The sequence below is a fragment of the Phocoena sinus genome, chromosome 10 (assembly GCF_008692025.1).
Source record: "Phocoena sinus isolate mPhoSin1 chromosome 10, mPhoSin1.pri, whole genome shotgun sequence".
NCBI lineage: Eukaryota > Metazoa > Chordata > Mammalia > Artiodactyla > Phocoenidae > Phocoena > Phocoena sinus.
Genome location: NC_045772.1, coordinates 15,776,557 through 15,800,843, shown reverse-complemented (window position 1 = coordinate 15,800,843; position 24,287 = coordinate 15,776,557). Strand labels below are relative to the sequence as shown.

The following is a 24,287-nucleotide window of genomic DNA, read 5'->3' as shown; positions in this document are numbered from 1 at the left end:
ACACCAAAAACAACGGGAACTACGAACCTGCAGCCTACAAAGAGGAGACCCCAAACACAGTAAGTTAAGCAAAATGAGAAGACAGAGTAACACACAGCAGATGAAGAAGCAAGGTAAAAACCCACCAGACCAAACAAATGAAGAGGAAAGAGGCAGTCTACCTGAAAAATAATTCAGAGTAATGATAGCAAAGATGATACAAAATCTTGGAAGTAGAATGGAGAAAATACAAGGAATGCTTAACAAGGACCTAGAAGAACTGAGGAGCAAACAAACAATGATGAACAGCATAATAAATAAAATTTAAAATTCTCTGGAAGGAATCAATAGCAGAATAACTGAGGCAGCAGAACGGATAAGTGACCTGGAAGATAAAATAGTGGAAATAACTACCACAGAGCAGAATAAAGAAAAAAGACTGAAAAGAATTGAGGAAAGTCTCAGAGACCTGTGGGACAACATTAAATGCACCAACATTTGAATTATAGGTGTCCCAGAAGAAGAAGAGAAAAGAAAGGGTCTGAGAAAATATTTGAAGAGATTATAGTTGAAACCTTCTCTAATACGGGAAAGGAAATAATCAAGTCCAGGAAGCGCGGAGAGTTCCCATACAGGATAAATCCAAGGAGAAACATGCCAAGACACATGTTAATCAAGCTATCAAAAATTAAATACAAAGAAAAAATATTAAGAGCAGCGAGGAAAAAGCAACAAATAACATATCAGGGAATCCCCATAAGGTTAATAGCTGATCTTTCAGCAGAAACTCTGCAAGCCAGAAGGGAATGGCAGGATATATTTTAAGTGATGAAAGGGGAAAACCTACAACCAAGATGACTCTACCCAGCAAGGAAGCAAGGATCTTATTCAGATTTGACAGAGAAATTAAAACCTTTACAGACAAGCAAAAGCTAAGAGAATTCAGCACCACCAACCAGCTCTACAACAAATGCTTAAGGAACTTCTCTAGGCAGGAAACACAAGAGAAGAAAAAGACCTACAATAACAAACCCAAAACAATTAAGAAAATGGTAATAGGAACATACATATTGATAACAACCTTAAATGTAAATGGATTAAATGTTCCAACCAAAAGACATAGACTGGTGGAGTGGATACAAAAACAAGACCCATCTATATGCTGTCTACAAGAGACCCACTTCAGACTTAGGGACACATACAGACAAAGTGAGGGGATGGAAAAAGATATTCCATGCAAATGGAAATCAAAAGAAAGCTGGAGAAGCAATTCTCACATCAGAAAAAATAGACTTTAAAATAAAGACTATTACAGGAGACAAAGAAGGACACTACATAATGATCAAGGGATCAATCCAAGAAGAAGATATAACAATTGTAAATACTTATGCACCCAACATAGGAGCACCTCAATACATAAGGCAAATGCTAACAGCCATAAAAGGGGAAATCGACAGTAACAATAATAGTAGGGGACTTTAGCACCCCACTTTCACCAATGGACAGATCATCCAAAATGAAAATAAGGAAACACAAGCTTAAAATGATACATTAAACAAAATGGACTTCATTATATTTATAGGACATTCCATCCAAAAACAACAGAATACACTTTCTTCTCAAGTGCTCATGGAACATTTTCCAGATAGATCATATCTTTTCTGACTACAATGCTATGAGACTAGATATCAATTACAGGAAAAAAAGATCTGTAAAAAATACAAACACATGGAGAGTAAGCAATACACTGCTAAATAACCAAGAGATCAACTGAAGAAATCAGAGGAAATCACAAAATACCTAGAAACAAATGACAGCGAATACATGATGACCCAAATCCTATGGGATGCAGCAAAAGCAGTTCTTAGAGGGACGTTTATGGCAATACACTCCTACCTCAAGAAACAAGAAACAAGACTTCCCTGGTGGTGCAGTGGTTAAGAATCCGCCTGCCAATTCAGGGAACGTGGGTTCGAGCCCTGCCTGGTCCAGGAAGACCCCACAAGCTGCGGAGCAACTAATAAGCCTGTGCGCCACAACTACTGAGCCTGCTGTCTAGAGCCCGAAAGCCACAAGTACTGTAGCCCATGCACCTAGAGTCTGTACTTCACAACAAGAGAAGCCACCGCAATTAGAAGCTCGTGCACCACAACAAAGAGTAGCTCCTGCTCTCCACAACTAGAAAAAGCCCACATGGAGCAATGAAGACCTAACACAGCCAAAAATAAATAAATAAATAAATAAATAAATAAACAAGAAACATGTCAAATAAACAACCTAACCTTACACCTAAAGCAATTAGAGAAAGAAGAACAAAAACCCCCAAAGTTAGCAAAAGGAAAAAAATCATACAGATCAGATCAAAAATAGTGAAAGAAAAAAAAAAAAAGAAAAAAAAAATAAGTGAAAAAGAAATGAAGGAAATGATAGCAAAGATCAATAAAACTAAAAGCTGGTTCTTTGAGAAGATAACCAAAATTGATAAACCGTTAGCCAGATTCATCAAGAAAAAAAGGGAGAAGACTCAAATCAACAGAATTAGAAATGAAAAAGAAGTAACAACTGACAATGCAGAAATACAAAGGATCATGAGAGATTACTACAAGCAACTATATGCCAATAAAATGGACAACCTGGAAGAAATGGACACATTCTTAGAAAAGCACAACCTTCCAAGACTGAACCAGGAAGAAATAGAAAATATAAACAGACCAATAATCACAAGCACTGAAATTGAAACTGATTAAAAATCTTCCAAACAAACAAAAGCTGGGGACCAGATGGCTTCACAGGTGAATTCTATCAAACATTTAGAGAAGGGCTAATAACTATCCTTCTCAAACTCTTCCAAAATATTGCAGAGGGAGGAACACTCCCAAACTCATTCTACGAGGCCACCATCACCATACCAATACCACCATTTGGTATTGGTATACCAATACCAGACAAAGATGTCACAAAGAAAGAAAACTACAGGCCAATATCATTGATGAACATAGATGCAAAAATCCTCAACAAAATACTAGCAAACAGAATCCAACAGCACATTAAAAGGATCATACACCATGAACAAGTGGGGTTTATCCCAGGAATGCAAGTATTCTTCATTATACACAAATCAGTGTGATAAACCATATTAACAAATTGAAGGAGAAAAAACATATGATCATCTCAATAGATGCAAAAAAAGTTTTGACAAAATTCAACACCCATTTATGATAAAAACCCTCCAGAAAGTAGGCAAAGAGGGAAATTACCTCTACATAATAAAGGCCATATATGACAAACCGCAGCCCACATCGTTTTCAGTGGTGAAAAACTGAAACCATTTCCACTAAGATCAGGAAAAAGACATGGTTGCCCACTCTCACCACTATTATTCAACATAGTTTTGGAAGTTTTAGCCACAGCAATCAGAGAAGAAAAAGGAATAAAAGGTATCCAAATCGGAAAAGAAGAAGTAAAGCTGTCACTGTTTGCAGAGGACATGATATTATACATAGAGAATCCTAAAGATGCCAGCAGAAAACTACTAGAGCTAATCAATGAATCTGGTAAAGTAGCAGGATACAAAATTAATGTACAGAAATCTCTTGCATTCCTATACACTAATGGTGAAAAATCTGAAAGAGAAATTAAGGAAGCACTCCCATTTACCATTGCAACAAAAAGAATAAAATACCTAGGAATAAACCTACCTAAGGAGACAAAAGACCTGTATGCAGGAAACTGTAAGACATTGATGAAAGAAATGAAAGATGATGATACAAACAGATGGAGCCATATACAATGTTCTTAGATTGGAATAATCAACATTGTGAAAATGACTATACTACCCAACAATCTACAGATTCAGTGCAATCCCTATCAAAATACCAATGGCACTTTTCGGAGAACTAGAACAAAAAATTTCACAATTTGTATGGAAACACGAAAGACCCCAAATAGCAATCTTGAAAAGGAAAAATGGAGCTGGAGGAATCAGGCTCCCTGACTTCAGACTATATGGCAAAGCTACAGTTATCAAGACAGTTGTGGTACTGGCAGAAAAACAAATATAGATCAATGGAACAGGATAGAAAGCCCAGAGATAAACCCATGCACATATGGTCACTTTATCTTTGATAAAGGAGGCAAGAATATACAGTGGAGAAAAGACAGCCTCTTCAGTAAGTGGTGCTGGGAAAACTGGACAGCTACATGTAAAAGAATGAAATTAGAACACTCCCTAACACCATACACAAAAATAAACTCCAAATGGATTAAAGACCTAAATGTAAGGCCAGACACTATAAAACTCTTAGAGGAAAACATAGGCAGAACACTCTATGTCATAAATCACAGCAAGATCTTTTTTGGCCCACCTCCTAGAGAAATGGAAATAAAAACAAAAATAAACAAATGGGACCTAATGAAATGTAAAAAGCTTTTGCACAGCAAAGGAAACCATAGACAAGATGAAAAGACAACCCTCAGAATGGGAGAAAATATTTGCAAACGAAGCAACTGACAAAGGATTAATCTCCAAAATATACAAGCAGCTCATGCAGCTCAATATAAAAAAAAAAAACAACCCAATCCAAAAATGGGCAGAAGACCTAAATAGACATTTCTCCAAAGAAGATATACAGATTGGCAACAAACACATGAAAGGATGCTCAGCATCACTAATTATTAGAGAAATGCAAAACTATAATGAGCTATCATCTCAAACCAGTCAGAATGGCCATCATCAAAAAGTCTACAAACAAATGCTGGAGAGGGTGTGGAGAAAAGGGAACCCTCTTGCACTGTTGGTGGGAATGTAAATTGATACAGCCACTATAGAGAACAGTATGGAGGTTCCCTAAAAAACTGAAAATAGAACTACCATATGACCCAGCAATCCCACTGCTGGGCATATACCCTGAGAAAACCATGATTCAAAAAGAGTCATGTATCACAGTGTTCATTGCAGCTCTATTTACAATAGCCAGGACATGGAAGCAACCTAAGTGTCCATCGACAGATGAATGGATAAAGAAGGTGTGGCACATATATACAATGGAATGTTACTCAGCCATGAAAAGAAATGAAATTGAGTTACTTGTAGTGAGGTGGGTGGACCTAGAGACTGTCATACAGAGTGAAGTAAGTCAGAATGAGAAAAACAAATACTGTATGCTAACACATATATATAGAATCTAAAAAAAAAAAAAGTTTCTGAAGAACCTAGGGGCAGGACAAGAATAATGATACAGGCGTAGAGAATGGACCTGAGGACATGGCGAGGGGGAAGGGTAAGCTGGGACGAAGTGAGAGAGTGGTGTGGACACATATACACTACCAAATGTAAAGTAGATAGCTAGTGGGAAGCAGCTGCATAGCACAGGAAGATCAGCTCAGTGCTTTGTGATCCCTTAGAGTGGTGGGTTAGGGAGGGTGGGTGGGAGATGCAAGAGGGAGGGGATATGAGGATATATGTATACGTATAGTGATTCACTTTGTGATCGATCAGAAACTAACACATCATTGTAAAGCAATTATACTCCAATAAAGATGTTAAAAATATATATATATATAAAGTAAAATTAATAGAACTAAGAAAAAACTATAGCTTGACTAAGAACTCAGTAAAATTAAATGAGATAATTTCCCTCATTTGGCTAATTAAAATGCAAGAAATGGTAATACTTATGTATTTGTCAGTATTAACTTAATATATGTTTTGCATAGGTAGTGGAGAAGAGGGCTTTCTGAAAATAAAGGCTCCTGCTTAAGTAGTAAGAGAAGCAGATTTGGCTGGTACTATGTTTGAAGAGAAATTAAAAGTTTTGACATGCCCATTTTTGCCCTCAGTCAAGAAAGGAAGGGTAGCTGATTGGTTTTTAAGTTTTCATTTACACCTAAGCTGTCCTTTCCATCTGTTAATGAACTCTTGATGATGCATCATGTCTTTCTCAGGATTGCTAATTAGCAAAGAAACTTGAGCCAAACTTACATAATTGTTGTTACTCTGAACTCTCTTTTCAGTCTTTTGGCAGGATCACCATGATATAGAACATAGCCAGAAGGATTGTATTACTGAAAAAAATGTACATGTGCAAGAAGGGGAGCTAAAGGTGAAATTTAGGAAGTGAGATAAAAACCCCATTCACAAGGACAGTATTCATTAAATAAAAAGGGACAATTACTGTTGCCTCCCATACTACAAGTAGGAATAAAAACCCCAAAGTGTATGGATATAATATTAAACTAAATATAAATGAAACCAGCTGCATGAATATTCATTTAGAAAATCTCATCATTAGATTTTTATAAAGAAATTCTAAATTTGCCTTCCAGAATCCTCTCTAACCTTTCTTAAAAGCGCATTGTAGATCCTGGCAGTAAGTCATTAATTGTTTAACATTTTTGTAAAATACAATTTTTTCGATAGGTCTGTCTTCTGGAACTCATAGCATTGTTCTAACTGTTGATGATAGTAAGGTTATTTTAGAATTTAATACCTCTGTCTTTTTCTGTCTTGTGCGAGTGTGCACGTGCGCACACACACACTCAATATTGCTGTACGCAGAGGGCAAAAGTTTAGAACTATCAGATTTAGGTGTTTGACCTTCAGCTCCAGTTAAGAACTAAAATTAGATCCATGTGGACTATATATCCAGTGACATCCATCAGAGAAGAATGTAGGCATAACCTTGAGAAGCCAGGGAGGCATCATTCAAGGGATCCTGCCTTAACTGTAAAATTGCTTTCACATTTGAATTTTTATCTTGAAAATTCATGTGACTTTTTGTATTGTGAGTTTTAACACATTTGTTTATTTTTATGTAGAAACTTCCCCACCCCCACCTTTGATAAATCTTTCCATAAAACAGTGGTTAAAGAGGATGCACAGGATTGTCCTGTGACTTTAAGTATACCTGGCACTGTGCCATATCTCCCGGATGTGCCTATTTTAAGAGCAGGGTCCTTATCCCATCACTATAGGAGCACTGGTTGATTGCAGTGAGAGCATGAATCAAGCATGTGGCTAACCTTGTAGACATAATGGACAACAAAGTAGGGGTGGGATGGGGAATCCATTCTTACTAAAGAGAAAGTGGCAGACTCTAAGGATAGGTATTTCACTCCCTCTACAATAGAAGAACAGAAACATTAAATAATAATAAGAAGAAGTAGGACCATGTTTAAGGACTTAAGTCTGTTTATTTAAGGAGAAAAAAATCAGTCCTCAGTAATTCCTTTTACAGACCTAGCTTATCCCAGAATTGCTTTGAATGTTGGAACACTCGTTTTTTATTTATTTCATCACCAGATATCAGTACAATGAAAAGAGAGTAGGACTGGGAGTCAAATAATAATCTTAGTCCCCTTTCCAATTGTAGCTTTCCATGCTACCTTAAGCAAATCATTTAGCCTCCATGGTAGTTAGTTTTCATATCTATAAAATAAATATCCCCTAATGCTGTGTATGTTATTAGGTATTGTTTTCTGAAAGGATTCAAATAAATAAAGGGAATATCAGCTTTTAAAAGTTAAACAGGTTTCTTTTTCATAGTTCATCTGAGAATCTTTAATATTTTAATAAGTCTTATAAGTTTCCCAGACTTATTCTCTCACAAAACCCATTTTTTTAGTAGAACCTTTTGCACTGCTAGTGTTTGTTGATATTAAGTAGTCATTACATCCCTTTATAACTCTTAATATTCTGATTCTGGAAATTACACTCTTTTTTTCTTGGCTCTTTGACTCTTTTCTGGCCTGTAGTTATGGTAGGGTTACTGCCAAGTTGAACTCACTGCCTGTGCTATGTGTGTACTCTGCCCCTCTTTCCAATTTGAACTAGAAAGTTATTGCATTTTCCTGTTTCTTACAAATAAAACAGACACTAGTTTAGTCCTTGTCTTTTGCAGTGTTCACTTTCTCTGTTCACTGTTGTTTCATTTTTTATTTGGTTGTTTAGTCATTGGCCCTTTTTTTTGTTGTTTTTGGCTGCATCAGGTCTTAGTTGCGGCTCAGATCTTACTTGCGGCACGCAGGGTCTTCATTGAAGCATGAGAGCTTCTCTCTAGTTGTGGTGCATGGGCTCCAGGGCGCGTGGGCTCTGTAGTTTGCGGCACATGGGCTCTCTTCATTGAGGCACACGAGCTCAGTAGTTGTGGCATGCGGGCTTAGTTGCCCCGTGGCATGTGGGATCTTAGTTCCCTGACCAGGGATGGAACCTGCATCCCTTACACTGGAAGGTGGATTCTTTACCATTGGTCCACCAGGGAAGTCCCTAGTCATTGGCCCATTTTTATTCTAAGTTAATTTATGAATCTTTACCTGAATTTCACCAATTAATAATATTTTTGAAAACCTCTTACCAAATCCTCTTGGTAAGCACTGTTGTTGGAGAGAGAACTAGATGTCAAATGTACATGTAGGCTTATTATTTCAATCAGAAAACAAGCCTCTTTCAAGACACTGCTATTGGCTGAGATGTTTAATTAGAGGTCTTGTTCTTAGAAATGTACAATTTTGCCTGTTACTGTGTACCATCCTCTCATTTAATAAACAACACTGTAACACATAGGGTATTATCCCATTTCACATGTGACAAACCTTATGCTCAGAAAAAACAAATAACTTGCCCAGATCTCACAGGTAATAAATAGCAAAGTGAAGTCTGTCTCACTTGGCAACTCATATTCTCTATTATACCACGTAGCCTCTTACTAAAGTGTATGGTAATACTATATATATAGCACCTACATTGTAGTTACAATGTATGTGCACATAAATTTATTTAGTATTTATTTTATTCTAAGGTAGCACATACACATTATCTCATTTAATTCCCCCAACAATCCTATGAAGTAGATACTATCATACCCATTTTATCTTGGCTTTATTAAATAGACACTTGGTGAGTTCTTAATGAGTGAATAGATGAACAACTGAACAATGAGCAAATGAACAACTTGGCATGACGAGGCCAAGTTGGTCTAACTCTTGGTATTAGATATAGAGAGTAGTTGCTTAATCATTGAGGCAAAATATAATTTCTGTTACTTATGGAATGATGGTATAAGAGGTTCTGGATGGGACATCGATGGGGCATATTTCAAAAGTGCATTCTTATTTAAATTTAAAGCTAAGTTTTTGCAACAAAGGGACCCCAAGAAAGAAGTGATTTAAGGACTGTAGGTGTTTATTACCTTTCCAAGTAACAGTCCTGAGGTGATCAACCATGCAGATGAGTAGCTCTGCTCCATGAGTTTATTCAGTGACCCAGTTTCTTTACAAGTTTGTCAAGTCATTCTTTGCCCTTCAGCATTGTTCTAGCCTGTATTGGGGCTGCCACTTCCAGGTTCTGGGCTGCAGAAGGGGACAAGAAAAGGGAGAAGGCATGCCCGCTGTCTTAATGACACAAATCTGAAAAGGGCATACAATGTGTCCACACACATTCTGGCAAGAGCTCAGTCATATGGTCATGAAGAAGAGCTGAGGAGCGTGCTGTAGCTAGGCAGCTGTGAGACTTGCCACAGTTCTGTTACTGTTTAAGAAAGGGAGAATGGATTTTGATGAACATCTATCACTTTTCACCACAATGCCTAACAATTAAACAAACTCTTAGGAAGTATATTTATGAGGCTTTATATTATTTCCTCATTAGTCTGGGATCTTAGTTAGTTTTTCTGCCTTGATTATATACTAGAAGAAAACTTATACAGGATAAAATGCATTCGCTAGAACAGTGCTTCTCACATTATTTGTGATGAAGGACCAAGTTTTTTGTTTGTTTGTTAATTTTTCCCTAATTTGTGGTAGACCAGTACTTTTAAAAATACAATGAAAATGAATCATTAAAGAAATAATCACATCCTTGGATGTCATAGCAAAGTCAAATCACTATAAAGGTTTCTGAATACATACTTTCAACTTTTTACACCTATCTCAACTTACGAACCTATCTCAGCATGGTCTGGAAACAAACAGTATGTGAACTGGCACCAATCTGCAGATACTTTTCAGTAGTACTCGTCTCAAAATGTTTTCTGGGAACTTCCCTGGTGGCACAGTGGTTAAGAATCTGCCTGCCAATGCACGGGACACAGGTTTAAGCCCTGGTCCTGGAAGATCCCACAGGCCGCAGAGCAACTAAGCCCATACGCCACAGCTACTGAAGCCCGTGCACCCAGAGCCTGTGCTCCGCAACAAGAGGAGCCACTGCAATGAGAAGCCCACACACCACAACAAAGAGTAGCCCCTGCTGGCCACAACTAGAGAAAGCCCACACACAGCAACGAAGACCCAACACAGCCAAAAATTATTTAATTAATTAATTATTTTTTAAAGGTGTTTTCTAACTTTTGGTTGCCAGAGTACAGTAGACTAACTATGTCTGTAGTATAAGCAAAGACATTTTCTTTGTAAAACTTGGCTTTCGAGGAAACCTGCACAAGCCTGTTAGATAGCCTCATCCACCAGAGGGCAGACAGCAGAAGCAAGGAGAACTACAGTTCTGCAGCCTATGGAACAAAAACCACATTCACGGAAAGGTAGACAAGATGAAAAGGCAGAGGGCTATGTACCAGATGAAGGAACAAGAGAAAACCCCAGAAAAACAACTAAATGAAGTGGAGGTAGGCAACCTTCCAGAAAAAGAATTCAGAATAATGAGAACGAAGATGATCCAGGACCTCAGAAAAACAATGGAGGCAGAGATCAAGAAGATGCAATAAAAGTTTAACAAAGCCCTAGAAGAATTAAAAAACAAACAGACAGAGATGAACAATACAGTAACTGAAATGAAAAATACACTAGAAGGAATCAATATCAGAAAAACTGAGGCAGAAGAACGGATAAGTGACCTGGAAGACAGAATGGTGGAATTCACTGCTACAGAACAGAATAAAGAAAAAAGAATGAAAAGAAATGAAGACAGCCTAAGAGACCTCTGGAACAACATTAAACGCAACAACATTCGCATTATAGGGGTCCCAGAAGGAGAAGAGACAGAGAAAGGACCTGAGAAAATATTTGAAGAGATTATAGTTGAAAACTTCCCTAATATGGGAAAGGAAATAGCCACCCAAGTCCAGGAAGCACAGCAAGTCCCATACAGGATAAACCCAAGGAGAAACACACCGTGACACATAGTAATCAAACTGACAAAAATTAAAGACAAAGAAAAATTCTTGAAAGCAGCAAGGGAAAAACGACAAATAACATACAAGGGAACTCCCATAAAGTTAACAGCTGATTTCTCAGCAGAAACTCTACAAGCCAGAAGGGAGTGGCATGATATACTTAAAGTGATAAAAGGGAAGAAATTACACCCAAGATTACTCTACCCAGCAAGGATCTCATTCAGATTCGATGGAGAAATCAAAATCTTTACAGACAAGCAAAAGCTAAGAGAATTCAGCACCACCAAACCAGCTCTACAACATATGCTAAAGGAACTTCTCTAAGTGGGAAACAGAAGAGAAGAAAAGGACCTACAAAAACAAGCCCCAAACAATTAAGAAAATAGGGGGCTTCCCTGGTGGCACAGTGGTTGAGAGTCCGCCTGCCGATGCAGGGGACATGTGTTTGTGCCCCGGTCCGGGAAGATCCCACATGCCGCGGAGCAGCTAGGCCCGTGAGCCATGGCCGCTAAGCCTGCGCGTCCAGAGCCTGTGCTCTGCAACGGGAGAGGCCACAACAGTGAGAGGCCTGTGTACTGCAAAAAAAAAGAAAATGGTAATAGGAACATACATATCAATAATTACCTTAAATGTGAATGGATTAAATGCTCCAACCAAAAGACACAGGCTTGCTGAATGGGTACAGAAACAAGACCCATATATATATGCTGTCTACAAGAGACCCACTTCAGACCTAGGGACACATACAGACTGGAAGTGAGGGGATGGAAAAAGATATTCCATGCAAATGGAAATCAAAAGAAAGCTGGAGTCACAATACTCATATCAGATAAAATAGACTTTAAAATAAAGAATGTTACAAGAGACAAGGGAGGACACTACATATTGATCAAGGGATCAATCCAAGAAAAAGATGTAACAATTATAAATATATATGCACCCAACATAGGAGCACCTCAATACAAAAGGCAACTGCTAACAGCTGTAAAAGAGGAAATCAACAGTAACACAGTAATAGTGGGGGACTTTAACACCTCACTTACACCAATGGACAGATCATGCAAAATGAAAATAAATAAGGAAACAGAAGTTTTAAATGACACAATAGACCAGATAGATTTAACTGATATTTATAGGACATTCCATCTAAAAGCGGCAGATTACACTTTCTTCTCAAGTGCACACAGAACATTCTCCAGGATAGATCACATCTTGGGTCACAAATTGAGCCTCGGTAAAGTTAAGAAAATTGAAATCAGATCAAGCATCTTTTCTGACCACAAAGCTATGAGTTTAGAAATGAATTACAGGGGAAAAAACATAAAAAACATGAACTCATGGAGGCTAAACAATACGTTACTAAATAACCAAGAGATCACTGAGGAAATCACAAAATATCTAGACAAATGACAATGAAAACACGACAATCCAAAACCTATGGGATGCAGCAAAAGCAGTTCTAAGAGGGAAGTTTATAGCTATACAAGCCTACCTCAAGAAACAAGAAAAATCTCAAATAAATAATCTAACCTTACACCTAAAGGAGCTATAGAAAGAAGAACAAACGAAACCCAAAGTTAGCAGAAGGAAAGAAATCATAAAGATCAGAGCAGAAATAAATGAAATAGAAACAAAGAAAACAATAGAAAAGATCAATAAAACTAAAAGCTGGTTCTTTGAGAAGATAAACAAAATTGATAAACCATTAGCCAAACTCATCAAGAAAAAGAGGGAGAGGACTCATCAATAAAATATGGGAAAAAACCAAAACAAAACAAAAATGACTTTTCTCTTTTTATAAATATTTTTAGAAATCAATACTATTTCTATACATCAATTATATACTTTTAGGACAATATATAAATCATGATAGATCATTTGAATCCTCACATACACATAGCATGTTTTGCTTGTTTCATAGTTAAAGCGAAAGCTAATCCTAGTTTTACAGATTCATAGTGAAAAGCCTACCATTCTGGAGCTGGAAGAAGATTGCCTTAAAGAGTTTTAATGCATGTTATAGAGGAAGAAGAAAACCTAATAAAGTGACATGCTGAAGGTCACAGTTAACAAATGAGAGACAGCTATATTATGATCATGGACTTACAGTGGAAATCATACTGGAGTCATGATCTCAGTTGAGTCCTGGCCTTCTACTTCTTAGTTGTGTCCTTAGGCAATCATTTAAAGAATCATATAGTAAATGTTCAGTAAGCATTCCTTAGATTGAGGAACATATATGAAAGTTTTTTTGTAAACTATAAAGCACATACGCAAATAATATTACTATGATTATTAAAATTAGGAAGTCATCCCTTCTGTTGCTAAGTCCACTGCTTTTTCTGAACTCTGCTGTATTTCATGCTAAAGACTTATTGAGAGCAGGAGTCGTATTTAATATTTCATCAAGTTAAAATTATGTTTATAAGGGCTCTATAGCAATGTGGAAAGTGCTTATAATTACATTAAAAATTAAATTAAGACTGAAAACAAGATTGTATACACATGATGATTGTGACTGTGTAGGCTGAAGTAATATGCATGTTACTGATACTCAAATAGATTGACTAAGGATAAATCCTTCTGTCAGCTGCATATAAAATATAATAGGTAGTATAATTATGAATGCATTTTCTTCAGTAGTTTGATGCATTTTACATTTTAAGGAACATATATATTTAAGTAATTTAAACTCTTCAGAAAAAAGAACTTTATATGAAGACAAATAATTTCTGCTGCTTGTATGAAAAGACTATTTTATGCCATGGGGCAAACCATCCTACCAGTACAATCACAAGAATAGCCTTTACTACTTCTCTCTTTCCTTCTTAGAAAGGAGAAGTGTCAAGACAACATTAATAGACTTCTACTAATGCTTTAAATTCAGGGAACTTCTTAGTACAGTCAGTTTATATTTTGGGTGCTTACTGTGTTCTGATTTCTCTGCTGAGGGCTACAAGGATTATGAAGAAATAAAACAATAATAGTCACAATTCAAAGAGTGCTTATTACATCCCAGAGTCTATTTCACAACAGCCCTCTGAGAAGTAAGTGATATTATTCCCATTTTACAAATGAGAAAGTGAGACTCAGAGAAGTAAAATAACGTCTGAATCACACAGTTGTGAAGCTGGGAATTAAAACCAGGTTTTTCTGATTCAGAAGCCACTATAGTACATTTTCTTCTCTCATAAAAGAAAGATGTGCTTTCCACCTTCAGAGAGCTTTTAGTAGTTGAGGCAAACTCATAAAAAGAAAACGGGAAGAATGTACTAAGCACCAATGATTGCTACAAATTTTGGTTTGGGTGTTCCTTGGAGGGGAAGAATGTTGGGGGCTGAAGTGGTTAAGAAGAGCTTTATATCAAAAGTTAATTTTAAGCTTAGCTTTGGAGAATGGTTAAAACTTAAATAGTCAAAGAGGGAGAAAGACTCATGCAGGTAGAGGGGAGATGGTAAGAAAGCAAAAAAGCTCTATATGAGATAATTCGAAAGGAATACAACTAGAGAGGAGGGTTTGATCGGGGAATAATATGAAAAAGAAAACTCAAAAAGCAGGGTGGAGGATCTTAAAAGCTAAACTGAGGACTTTGAGATTTTTACCTTATAATAATATATAAATGATAACCAGTACTGAGCACTTCACACATTCCAGGCACTGTTGTAAGTACTATACATGTGTGATGTCATTTAAGTCTTAAAGTAGGTGAGACCCAGAGAAGTCAGTAACTTGCCAAGGTCACACCATTAGAAGACAGTAGAAGAGCCAGCCTTTGAACACAAGAAATTTAAATCCAGAACACCTGGTCTTAATCACAACACTGTTCTGGTTCTAGAATCCATGGTAAGTTGAACAAGTTTTAGGCCCAGGACCACTGATCTTAAGTAATACACTTCACACCTCTAGTGATTTTTAACATTTAAGAAAGGTAATGTGACCAGATAATGATATCCCATTCCTATTCCTGCCACTCTTATACATCTTTAGGACAGTTGAGGAGAAGTTAAGGTATTTGTGTTAATGGCTTTCAGCTCTGCCTACTTTTATGTGCTTATCTGGTCAGCTACTGTCAGTTAACCCCTGGCCCCGAACATCCAAGTTATGTCAGTCCATTGTTGGTTGTAGTTTAGTGGTTTTCAGAGTGTGGCTCTTGAACCAGCAGTGACAGCATCAACTGGGAACTTGTTAAAAGTCCCAATTCTGGCCTCACTCCAGACCCACTGAATCAGAAACTCTGGAGGTGAGTACAACAATCTGTGTTTCAAAAATCCTCACCTAAAGATTATCATACTAAGTGAAGTAAGTCAGAAAGAGAATGACAAATACCATATGACATCACTTACATGTGGAATCTAAAGTGCGACACAAAAGAACATATCTACGAAACAGAAACAGACTCACAGACACAGAGGACAGACTGTGGTTGCCAAGGGGGAGGGTGGTGGGGAGGGAAGGATTGAGAACTTGAGATTAGCAGACAAACTATTATATACAGGATGGATAAACAACAAGGTCTGTTGTATGATGCAGAGACCTATGTTCAGTATCCTGTGATAACCGTAATGGAAGAGAATATGAAAAAGAATATATATATATGTATATATATATAACTGAATCACTTTGCTGTACAGCAGAAATTAACACTGTAAATCAACTGTACTTCAATAAAATTAACAACAACAACAAGTAATCCTTTAGGTGATTATCATGCATGCTGAAGTTTGAGAACCATTACTGTAGTATACTCTAGGGTTTCCATTCCGGAGCAAACTACCAAAAATTTTTTTTTTTTTTTTTTTTTTTGCGGTACGCGGGCCTTTCACTGCTGTGGCCTCTCCTGCTGCGGAGCACAGGCTCTGGACGCGCAGGCCCAGCAGCCATGGCTCACGGGCCCAGCTGCTCCGCGGCACGTGGGATCTTCCCGGAACCGGGCACGAACCCGTGTCCCCTGCATCGGCAGGCGGACTCTCAACCACTGCGCCACCAGGGAAGCCCGAAACTACCAAAAATTTTTGACAATACCTGGTATTAACATTGAGAATCTCAGTCTTGAGTCTCTGCTGCTGGGTCTTGCAGTCTAACTTTTTGGAAATAGCCATGGCTCCTAAGCTAACGAGCATTTTAAAAGGGCTTTTCCTCAGCCTCTCTGAAGTAATTATACTTTGTAAGCACACCTAAGCTTTGCTTTATGACTTTAGTTCATTCCTGAAAACCTACCTCTAAGGGAAAAGTTTTTAACTCAGAAGGTATTTCCATCCATTCTAATGGAAAAAAAAATTATGTGTTCCATGGTTATCTAAGATACCAAAATAGTTTCAGATTTAAAAATATATCAGTTGAACAATGATAACAAGTTTGTATAAATAAATACTTTGAAAGTAAATGAAAACAGTTTGCACTTAAAATGTTATGTAATGATGAGTTATTGTACTTGCAAAATGAGGAAGAGAAGACTTGATAGTGAGAGGTGGCTGGTGGTGGAATACAAAGGAGTTATTCTTTGGAAGGGGCTGGAGTCAGGTGGTAGACTTTAAAGCTGGTAATCTTTGGGAGTTTGTGGTTATCTTGCACTTAAAAACAGCTGTAGCACACCTGGGCCAGCCACTGGGATACAGATGAAACATAGCCTCTGTTCTCAAGGAGCCTGGAAAAGGAGTGAGATGCCCCAACAGGTCACTCTGTAAAAAGGAACTAACTGCTTGTTGGAACTAAGTGCTATATAGAAAGAAAGCAAAGGAGAGAGTGGCTGCGGAGTCTTCTAGACCCCTTAGTCCTCAAATTAAACCTTAGAGAAAGAGTGGGGTCCGGACTGGTGGAAATGGGGACAGGGTAGACCATGCTGAGAGAATGGAAGGAGAAAGGTTCAGGACATATGGTAAGGGGATTGGGAGTCCCTTTGGAGCACTTGGAAAAGAAAGGAGAAGGAGGGTATGTGTGTGACGGAGACAGCAGTAGGAAAGGGGGCACTGAGCTTATTTCAGCTGCATTCTGTGGGCAACAGGGAGCTATGGAAAGTGTTTGCAGAGAACAGAGCATGTTTTAGGAAGAGTAAAATCAACTGAAAAAAGGTTATAGCACAGGAAAATAACATTAGGGCAAAATAAAGGTGAAACAGGAGCACCTCTGAAACATAGAAGTCGCGCATGCACTCAACAGATGGAGCAATCATAAAGAATGCTACCTCGTCTTGCTTGGTATTCATATGCAAAGCAAAACTTTCTGATTCATCCAGTTGTGGTACGTGGTTTATTTGTTCCTTGTAATATTCTCTGAATAGAAATGATCGTATGGAGTATAGCGATGAGTGTGTCTGTTAACTATTCCTTTGTTATATTTTTATGTCTGATTTTTTTAAAGTTGTAATACAAAAAAGGGAGGGATCATTGTCCAAGAAGTGGCATTATTTTTCAAGGGACATTACAGCAAAAAGCTACCTAACTGTTGTCATGTGGGGCAAGTCTGTGATGAGAAATGACATCAACTATGATGAGTTTAAAACAACTATGATTGAAAACTGTGCTTAAAACAGTCTCGGTTGCTGATCTCCTACAAGCCTTTAGATGAGGCAATTTTTAACTATAAATTTTATAGGCCTCTCTAATTTCTTTTATGTAGCTTCTTATGTCCCAGAGTTTAACAGTCCACTTGGCTAATAGCCTTGGCTATGCCAGTTTGTATTCATATTTTGCTTTTTTTCTTTCTTGAGTCTGAAGGTGGAGGAAGAAAGAAGCCATATTACCCACAGATTTTTTTGTTTTTGGATTTTATTGTGGCTCTTGTTTTTGGTTTAGAAAGAAAAGAGCTAAAGATTTCTGTGTTTTAGGGGCTTCCCTGGTGGTGCAGTGGTTGAGAGTCCGCCTGCCGATGCAGGGGGCCTGGGTTCGATCCCTGGTCAGGGAACTAGCTCTTGCAGGGCACAACTAAGGCTCGGGGCAGCCCCCCCGCCCCCCGCAAAAAAAAGGCACTCTATCCTTTAACATACCTGATAACTGGAAGGGACTTCCATTTAATGTTTTAATATCATTGTTAAAGCATTTTTTTCATGAATGCAGTTTTGTGGTGGAGGAAAGTATAATGTGCCTATTATTAAAAATATAAAAAATGGGAAATTTTCTCCAATTTCAGATCTTTCACACCCAAGACAAAAAAAAAGTACCTTCTACATACTATTTCCTATGTGGTATATTCCTGGGTGGTAGAGTTAAATAACCTCTGCTCCCATACAATTTTACCCAAGAGGGAAATTATCTACATTCCTAGTTAAGAAATACATAATAAATATGATATTATAAAATACTATATATGTGAATTTGGAGTTCTACATATCTAATAAAACACAGAAATTTTTTTTTTTTTTTTTTTGCGGTACGCAGGCCTCTCACTGTTGTGGCCTCTCCGGTTGCGGAGCATAGGCTCTGGACGCAGCTCAGCGGCCATGGCTCATGGGCCCAGCCGCTCCGCGGCACGTGGGATCTTCCCGGACCCGGGCAGGAACCCGTGTCCCCTGCATCAGCAGGCGGACTCTCAACCACTGCACCACCAGGGAAGCGCAGAGTCTTAACCACTGGACCACCAGGGAAGTCCCAGGGATGGAGTTTTTTTTTAGCTTGTTAAGTTAATTTCCTTTCCACCTCCATCTAGAGAGCATAGTACATTTAAAATGGACATTTCTGGGTTTCCCTGGTGGCGCAGTGGTTAAGAATCCGCCTGCCAATGCAGGGGACATGGGTTTGAGCCCTGGTTCAGGAAGATCCCATATGCCGTGGAGCAACTAAGTCCGTGCACCACAACTACTGAGCCTGTACTCTAGAGCCCACGTGCCACAACTACTGAGCCTGCATGCCACAACTACTGAAGCCTGCATGCCTAAAGCCTGTGCTGTGCAACAAGAGAAGTCACCGCAATGAGAAGCCCATGTACCACAACGAAAAATAGCCCCTGCTCACCGCACCTAGAGAAAGCCCATGCACAGCAACGAAGACCCAATGCAGCCAAAACTAAATAAATAAAATAAATAAATTTATAAAAAAATAAAATTGACATTTCCATAGCTGTTTGACTCAGATGCACTGAGAAGATGCACATGGCCTAGGATTCCTGCCAAGATCATAATGCTTGACCCACAGATAGCCTCTTTTTAAAAAAGTTAAAGTCTGATGATAGGTTAGTAGAAACTTTGTAAAACCTTGTATTGGTCATAGTTGTTGTTGCTGTTATTTTTATAAAATGTAACGGGTATAGAAATGGTCAGCAGTGGAATGGTTATATCTGCTTGCTGCACATACAAGGTTTGAGCTTCAGAGACCCAGATCTGCAGTTTATGGAGAAGAAAGCTGGACATTGAATTTTGAGAGAATTATCAATGGTTCTTAAATTTGGCAATGACAGAAATAACTATTTTTCAAAAAATTCAAGATAGAGTGCACTTTGGGTCCAAATAAAGAGTTGTTTCTGAGATAGTGGTAGCAAAATTTGGAACCAGGACTACTGCATATATTTGTGTAATCTGTGCCCTACACCAGGAGAACAAAGGGAAGCTTAAGATCCTGCCCACACTCTGAGCTTCCCAAGCCATGTGTCCTGGCATAGGGCTGCCCAGAGGAAGAGGGCTGTTTTGTAATTTGTCCACCCAGTAGGAACATTTTTTGCAGTTAGCCTGGAGAGGGGCACCTTTTTGCAGTTGACTCAAAGCCATCATATGTGCTAGCTGAGCCCTCTTTGGAACCCAACACTTGGAATAATTTTTATCAGTGTTGTCAGCAAAAGATCTCTGGGGTCATTTGATGATTAAATGTTATTACACGTTAGCTAAAGAGAGTTCTAAGGTTTATAAAACATGGGACTACTGCAGTAGTACTACTCAGAAGAAATAGCACAGCTGAAACTGGGCAGAAATGCAGACTTCTTTAAGTCTTTTTATGAGAGCCTATACTTGTAGCCAATTGTGAACCAATTCTCAAGGCATTAATCTTTATTTCCAGGAAGGAAACAGCTATGATTCAGATGATTACCTTCTATCCTGATAGTATGTGTAGTCTGATGTTAAAAATTCATTGAGAACAAAGCCATATAAGACATTTGAAACTAAGTCAGTTTAAAAGAGAATAAGTGATTTTATAGAAAGAATATTGGGCTGGAAATTAGGAAACCTATACTCTATCTTTTGCAACCCCACTAATTCACTCTGGCCCCATACAAGTAACTTAACCTTTCTGTCCCTCAATTTCCATATCTGTAAAGTAAAAGAAGTACACCAAATATAAGGTCTCTTTCAGTTCTAACATTCTGTGACTTTAAAAAAGTAAAAACCTTTCCTAGCCAGATCTTGAACTGCAGTCAAATACATTGATAGAGAAACATTCTGTTTTAAATCACTTAAGCCAAATAATGATTTTTTCATACTCATTCTTGTTTTCCAGAAACTCTGTGAAGGCATATTTAAAGTCCTTTTAAAGGACATCCCAACAACATGTCAAGTGTCCTGCCTTGAAGTTCTCCGCATTCTCTCCAGAGACAAAAAGGTTTTAGTTCCTGTAACAACTAAGGAAAATATGCAGATACTGCTGCGACTAGCCAAGCTAAATGAGTCGGATGATTCTTTGGAGAAGGTGTCAGAGTTCCCAGTTATTGTGGAGTCATTAAAATGTCTTTGTAACATAGTGTTCAACAGTCAGATGGCACAGCAGCTCAGCCTGGAACTTAACCTTGCTGCAAAGCTCTGTAACCTCCTGAGAAAGTGCAAGGACCGAAAGTTTATCAATGACATTAAGTGCTTTGACTTGCGCTTGCTCTTCGTCCTGTCACTTTTGCACACTGACATCAGGTCACAATTGCGCTATGAGCTCCAAGGACTACCGCTGCTAACCCAGATCTTGGAAAGTGCCTTTAGCATCAAGTGGACCGATGAATATGAATCGGCCATAGACCGTAATGGACCTCCTCTCTCACCTCAGGAGACAGACTGTGCCATTGAGGCCCTCAAAGCTCTCTTCAATGTGACGGTAGACAGTTGGAAGGTGCATAAAGAGGTAAGGTTGAGAAGAATATTCTTATCTACTTGGAATTTCATTGGTTTGGGGTGTGCTTAGAGCTGCCTGCCAGAGACGAATGCTAAGTAGGGAAATGGAAAAAGTTTCCAGTTCCCTCATTAATCAGTTAAATGACTCAAGATACATTTCTTAACCATTATAACTCTTATTCTTCCCATTTGTGTAACACTTATCAGAAGAATAGGGTGAAGATTGACCACTGTTTTGTAAGATGCCAAATACAGTTCCTTTTCTGAATTGTACTATCATGTATCTTTTTTTTTTAAGTGCCTCTTTCAGGAACAAGGTTTAAATGACGGATTTAAAGGGAAACAAAACAATGTGATTCATAAAGGTATAGGCATTTTCATTGCCTGCAGTCTTAAAGAAACATAAAGATATTCAGGCAAGTTGAAATTGATCAATCAGAATTGATGTCTGCTCAATAGAGTAAAAGACACTGTGTTTATCACCTATCATCCTAGTCTCCTAACCCGTTACTCTGTAGTGTTAGGTAACTATCAGAAGTGTAGGACAACTAGATAGCCATGCTTATAACAGAGTCCTAGAAAACAAGTATAATTATACCAGAATATGGGAAAGTTTATTTTAAACCACTTGACTTATTGCTAGACTAAGATCCTTCTCTGTGGCTTGGACCTTCTAGCAACCCAAAGTGAGGCAGATTTGATAGTTTAAATTTGAGTACCCACAAGAACAATATGCTAAACAAGAAGCTTAGTTTAAGGAAGTCAATAATTTTAAGTAAACTGGACATAAACTTTTTCCCTTGCTTCTAGAATCTTAACATTTCACATTTACCCTCTCTCTTTAACCTTAAATAACTCATAAAATTTAGTCTCTGCCTTAAAAAAGAAAGAAAAGAAAAGTATTTTGGTGCCAGAGCAAATCATCTTTTCTGACAATTGACTTTAGGACTTAGGCTAACATTTTGCTGTGTCCATTTGAAGCAGTTCTAACCATGAATAAAGATCTGTTTTTGCCAGCAGCCTACTTTGAAAGGATTATCTCAGTGCAGTGCTATAGTAGGAGTATGCAGGCATCTGAGTTTTAAAGTGCAAATAGGTCTATATTTTGAAACCAAATATTTGAAGATCAGTCCTAACAGCTGTTTTAGATGACTGTAGTATGGTCAGTTTTTCCTGGGACTTGGCAGAAAAAGATGTGGAAAGCCCACATGCTCCATTTATGCTTTGAAACCAAATATTTGGAAGTATTTAAAATGTTATGTCTCTATGCTTATTTGGTACCTTCTATGGTTATTTTTCTTACACTGTTTGTTTTGGTGTTTTTAAGTTCTCCATTTAGTTGCAAGAGCTCTTCTGAGACTGTTGGTTTGCCATTGTTGGAGCTCCTGTTATTTAAATTGTGCCCCAAATAGTAGCTTATGCTCTTCAGATTCCTGACAGAAAGGGTTTATAGTTCAGTGGCCACACATCAGCATATGTATGGAATGATATGTAATAAATATCAGTATATTGAGATTAGCCCTAATTAGTGTGCTTCAATTATAATTTATAGCAGGGCTGGAAGAAGCTTTAGAAAATGTTGAAGTGGCAAATACTTATTCTGTATTATAGAATGTTTATTTTCCAAAAGATACACGATAAAGGATCAGTAGTCGTGAAGCAGGCATCTCAACAGAATTCTCGTGAGTCATGGATCACTTTATACAAGCATTATAAAATGTGCCTGGTTAATATGACTCTGGGCTATTATTGAAGTTATCAGAAATTGTGAACAGTATTGAAAACAGGACCTTGCCAACCCACTTAGGCAAGAGTGTGGGAAAGCTTATTTTAAACCACTTGAGTCTCCATAAGTCTCTAAATTCAAATTTTAGCAAGCATTTAGTAAATCAGTCAACAAATATTTATGAACAATTACCAGGTATTATGCTAGGCGTTGTGTAATATATTGGCAAATAATACACATAGTCTCTGCAGACTTCAGTTTTATTGGTGATATAGGTAATAAGTAAACAAATATATAATTTAAATTGTGTTAAGTACTAGGAGAGAAACAGTACAATGATGGAGAATACTTAGTATAGTTAGAGAAGACCGCTGAAAGTCTCTCCTGAGATCTGAAGACTGAGAATGATTTGGCCATTTGAATGGGAGTATAAAACATTTCAGAGAAATTGAACAGCATGTGAAAAGACACAGAAATCAGAACATAGAGTACTTTTTACTGAGGTATACATAACTTAGCATAAAGGAAATCTGTAGTAAGGATGTAGAGAAACTTGCCAGTAAGGGTCCATTTACCTGAATTTTAATATCTCCTTGATTGTCAGATAAAAGACATCTTTCTCTAGTTGAGCAAGCATCTAAAGAATTGTTAATACCTTAAAATACCAGCTGAAATAAAGGGATATGGAAAGCTTACTGTACAGAAGAATCCAACTTTAAAATATAGATTTAAAAATAATATTTTCCTTATGAAAATAATACATGCTAAATAATACTGCAGATCTAAGGGAAAAAAGCATACAAGCAATAAGAAAATACAAATTACCTATAAACCTACCATTCAAAGACTATATATAGGGCTTCCCTGGTGGCGCAGTGGTTGAGAGTCCGCCTGCCGATGCAGGGGATGAGGGTTCGCGCCCCGGTGTGGGAAGATCCCACATGCCGTGGAGCGGCTGGGCCCGTGAGCTATGGCTGCTGAGCCTGCGCATCCGGAGCCTGTGCTCCGCAACGGGAGAGGCCACAACAGTGAGAGGCCCGCGTACCGCAAAAAAAAAAAAAAAAAAAAAAAAAAAAAAAAAAAAGACTATATATATATATTTTTTTTTACAAAAAATGAAGTCATTTTATCATCTTGCTTTTTTTCCCACAATAAATGTTCTTGAAGAGTAGTGGATTACACAGTGTGTTCCTTGAAGCCATAATGTTCCTAGGAGTAACCTCTGGGGATGAGGGGACAGTGTTTCAAGTTCCCCACCCTTTCTTTATAAAGAGCGCCTTTGGGGACTTCCCTGGCTGTCCAGTGGTTAAGACTCTGCACTCCCACTCCAGGGGGGTAGGGGTTCGATCACTGGTAGGAGAACTAAGATGGCACATGCCCCACAGGCTGCACAGCGTGGCCAAAAAAACCCAGCACCTTTGATTGTTGCTGTTGCTATTGTTTT

The 24,287-nt window shown here is 38.0% G+C and overlaps 1 protein-coding gene across 5 annotated transcripts in view; it reads left to right on the top strand.

The window, feature by feature from the left end:
- The window catches only part of RIC8B (RIC8 guanine nucleotide exchange factor B), a 128,076-nt gene that overhangs the window by 21,619 nt on the left and 82,170 nt on the right, over nt 1-24,287 (top strand). For all 5 annotated transcript variants that reach the window (XR_004351764.1, XR_004351765.1, XR_004351766.1 and 2 more), the window contains exon 3: nt 20,519-21,127. Coding sequence is in view for 2 of the 5 variants with exons in the window: in XM_032645623.1 (XP_032501514.1) it covers nt 20,519-21,127 (609 nt within the window). In the remaining 3 variants the exon portion in view is untranslated. The remainder of the gene's footprint in view (nt 1-20,518; nt 21,128-24,287) is intronic.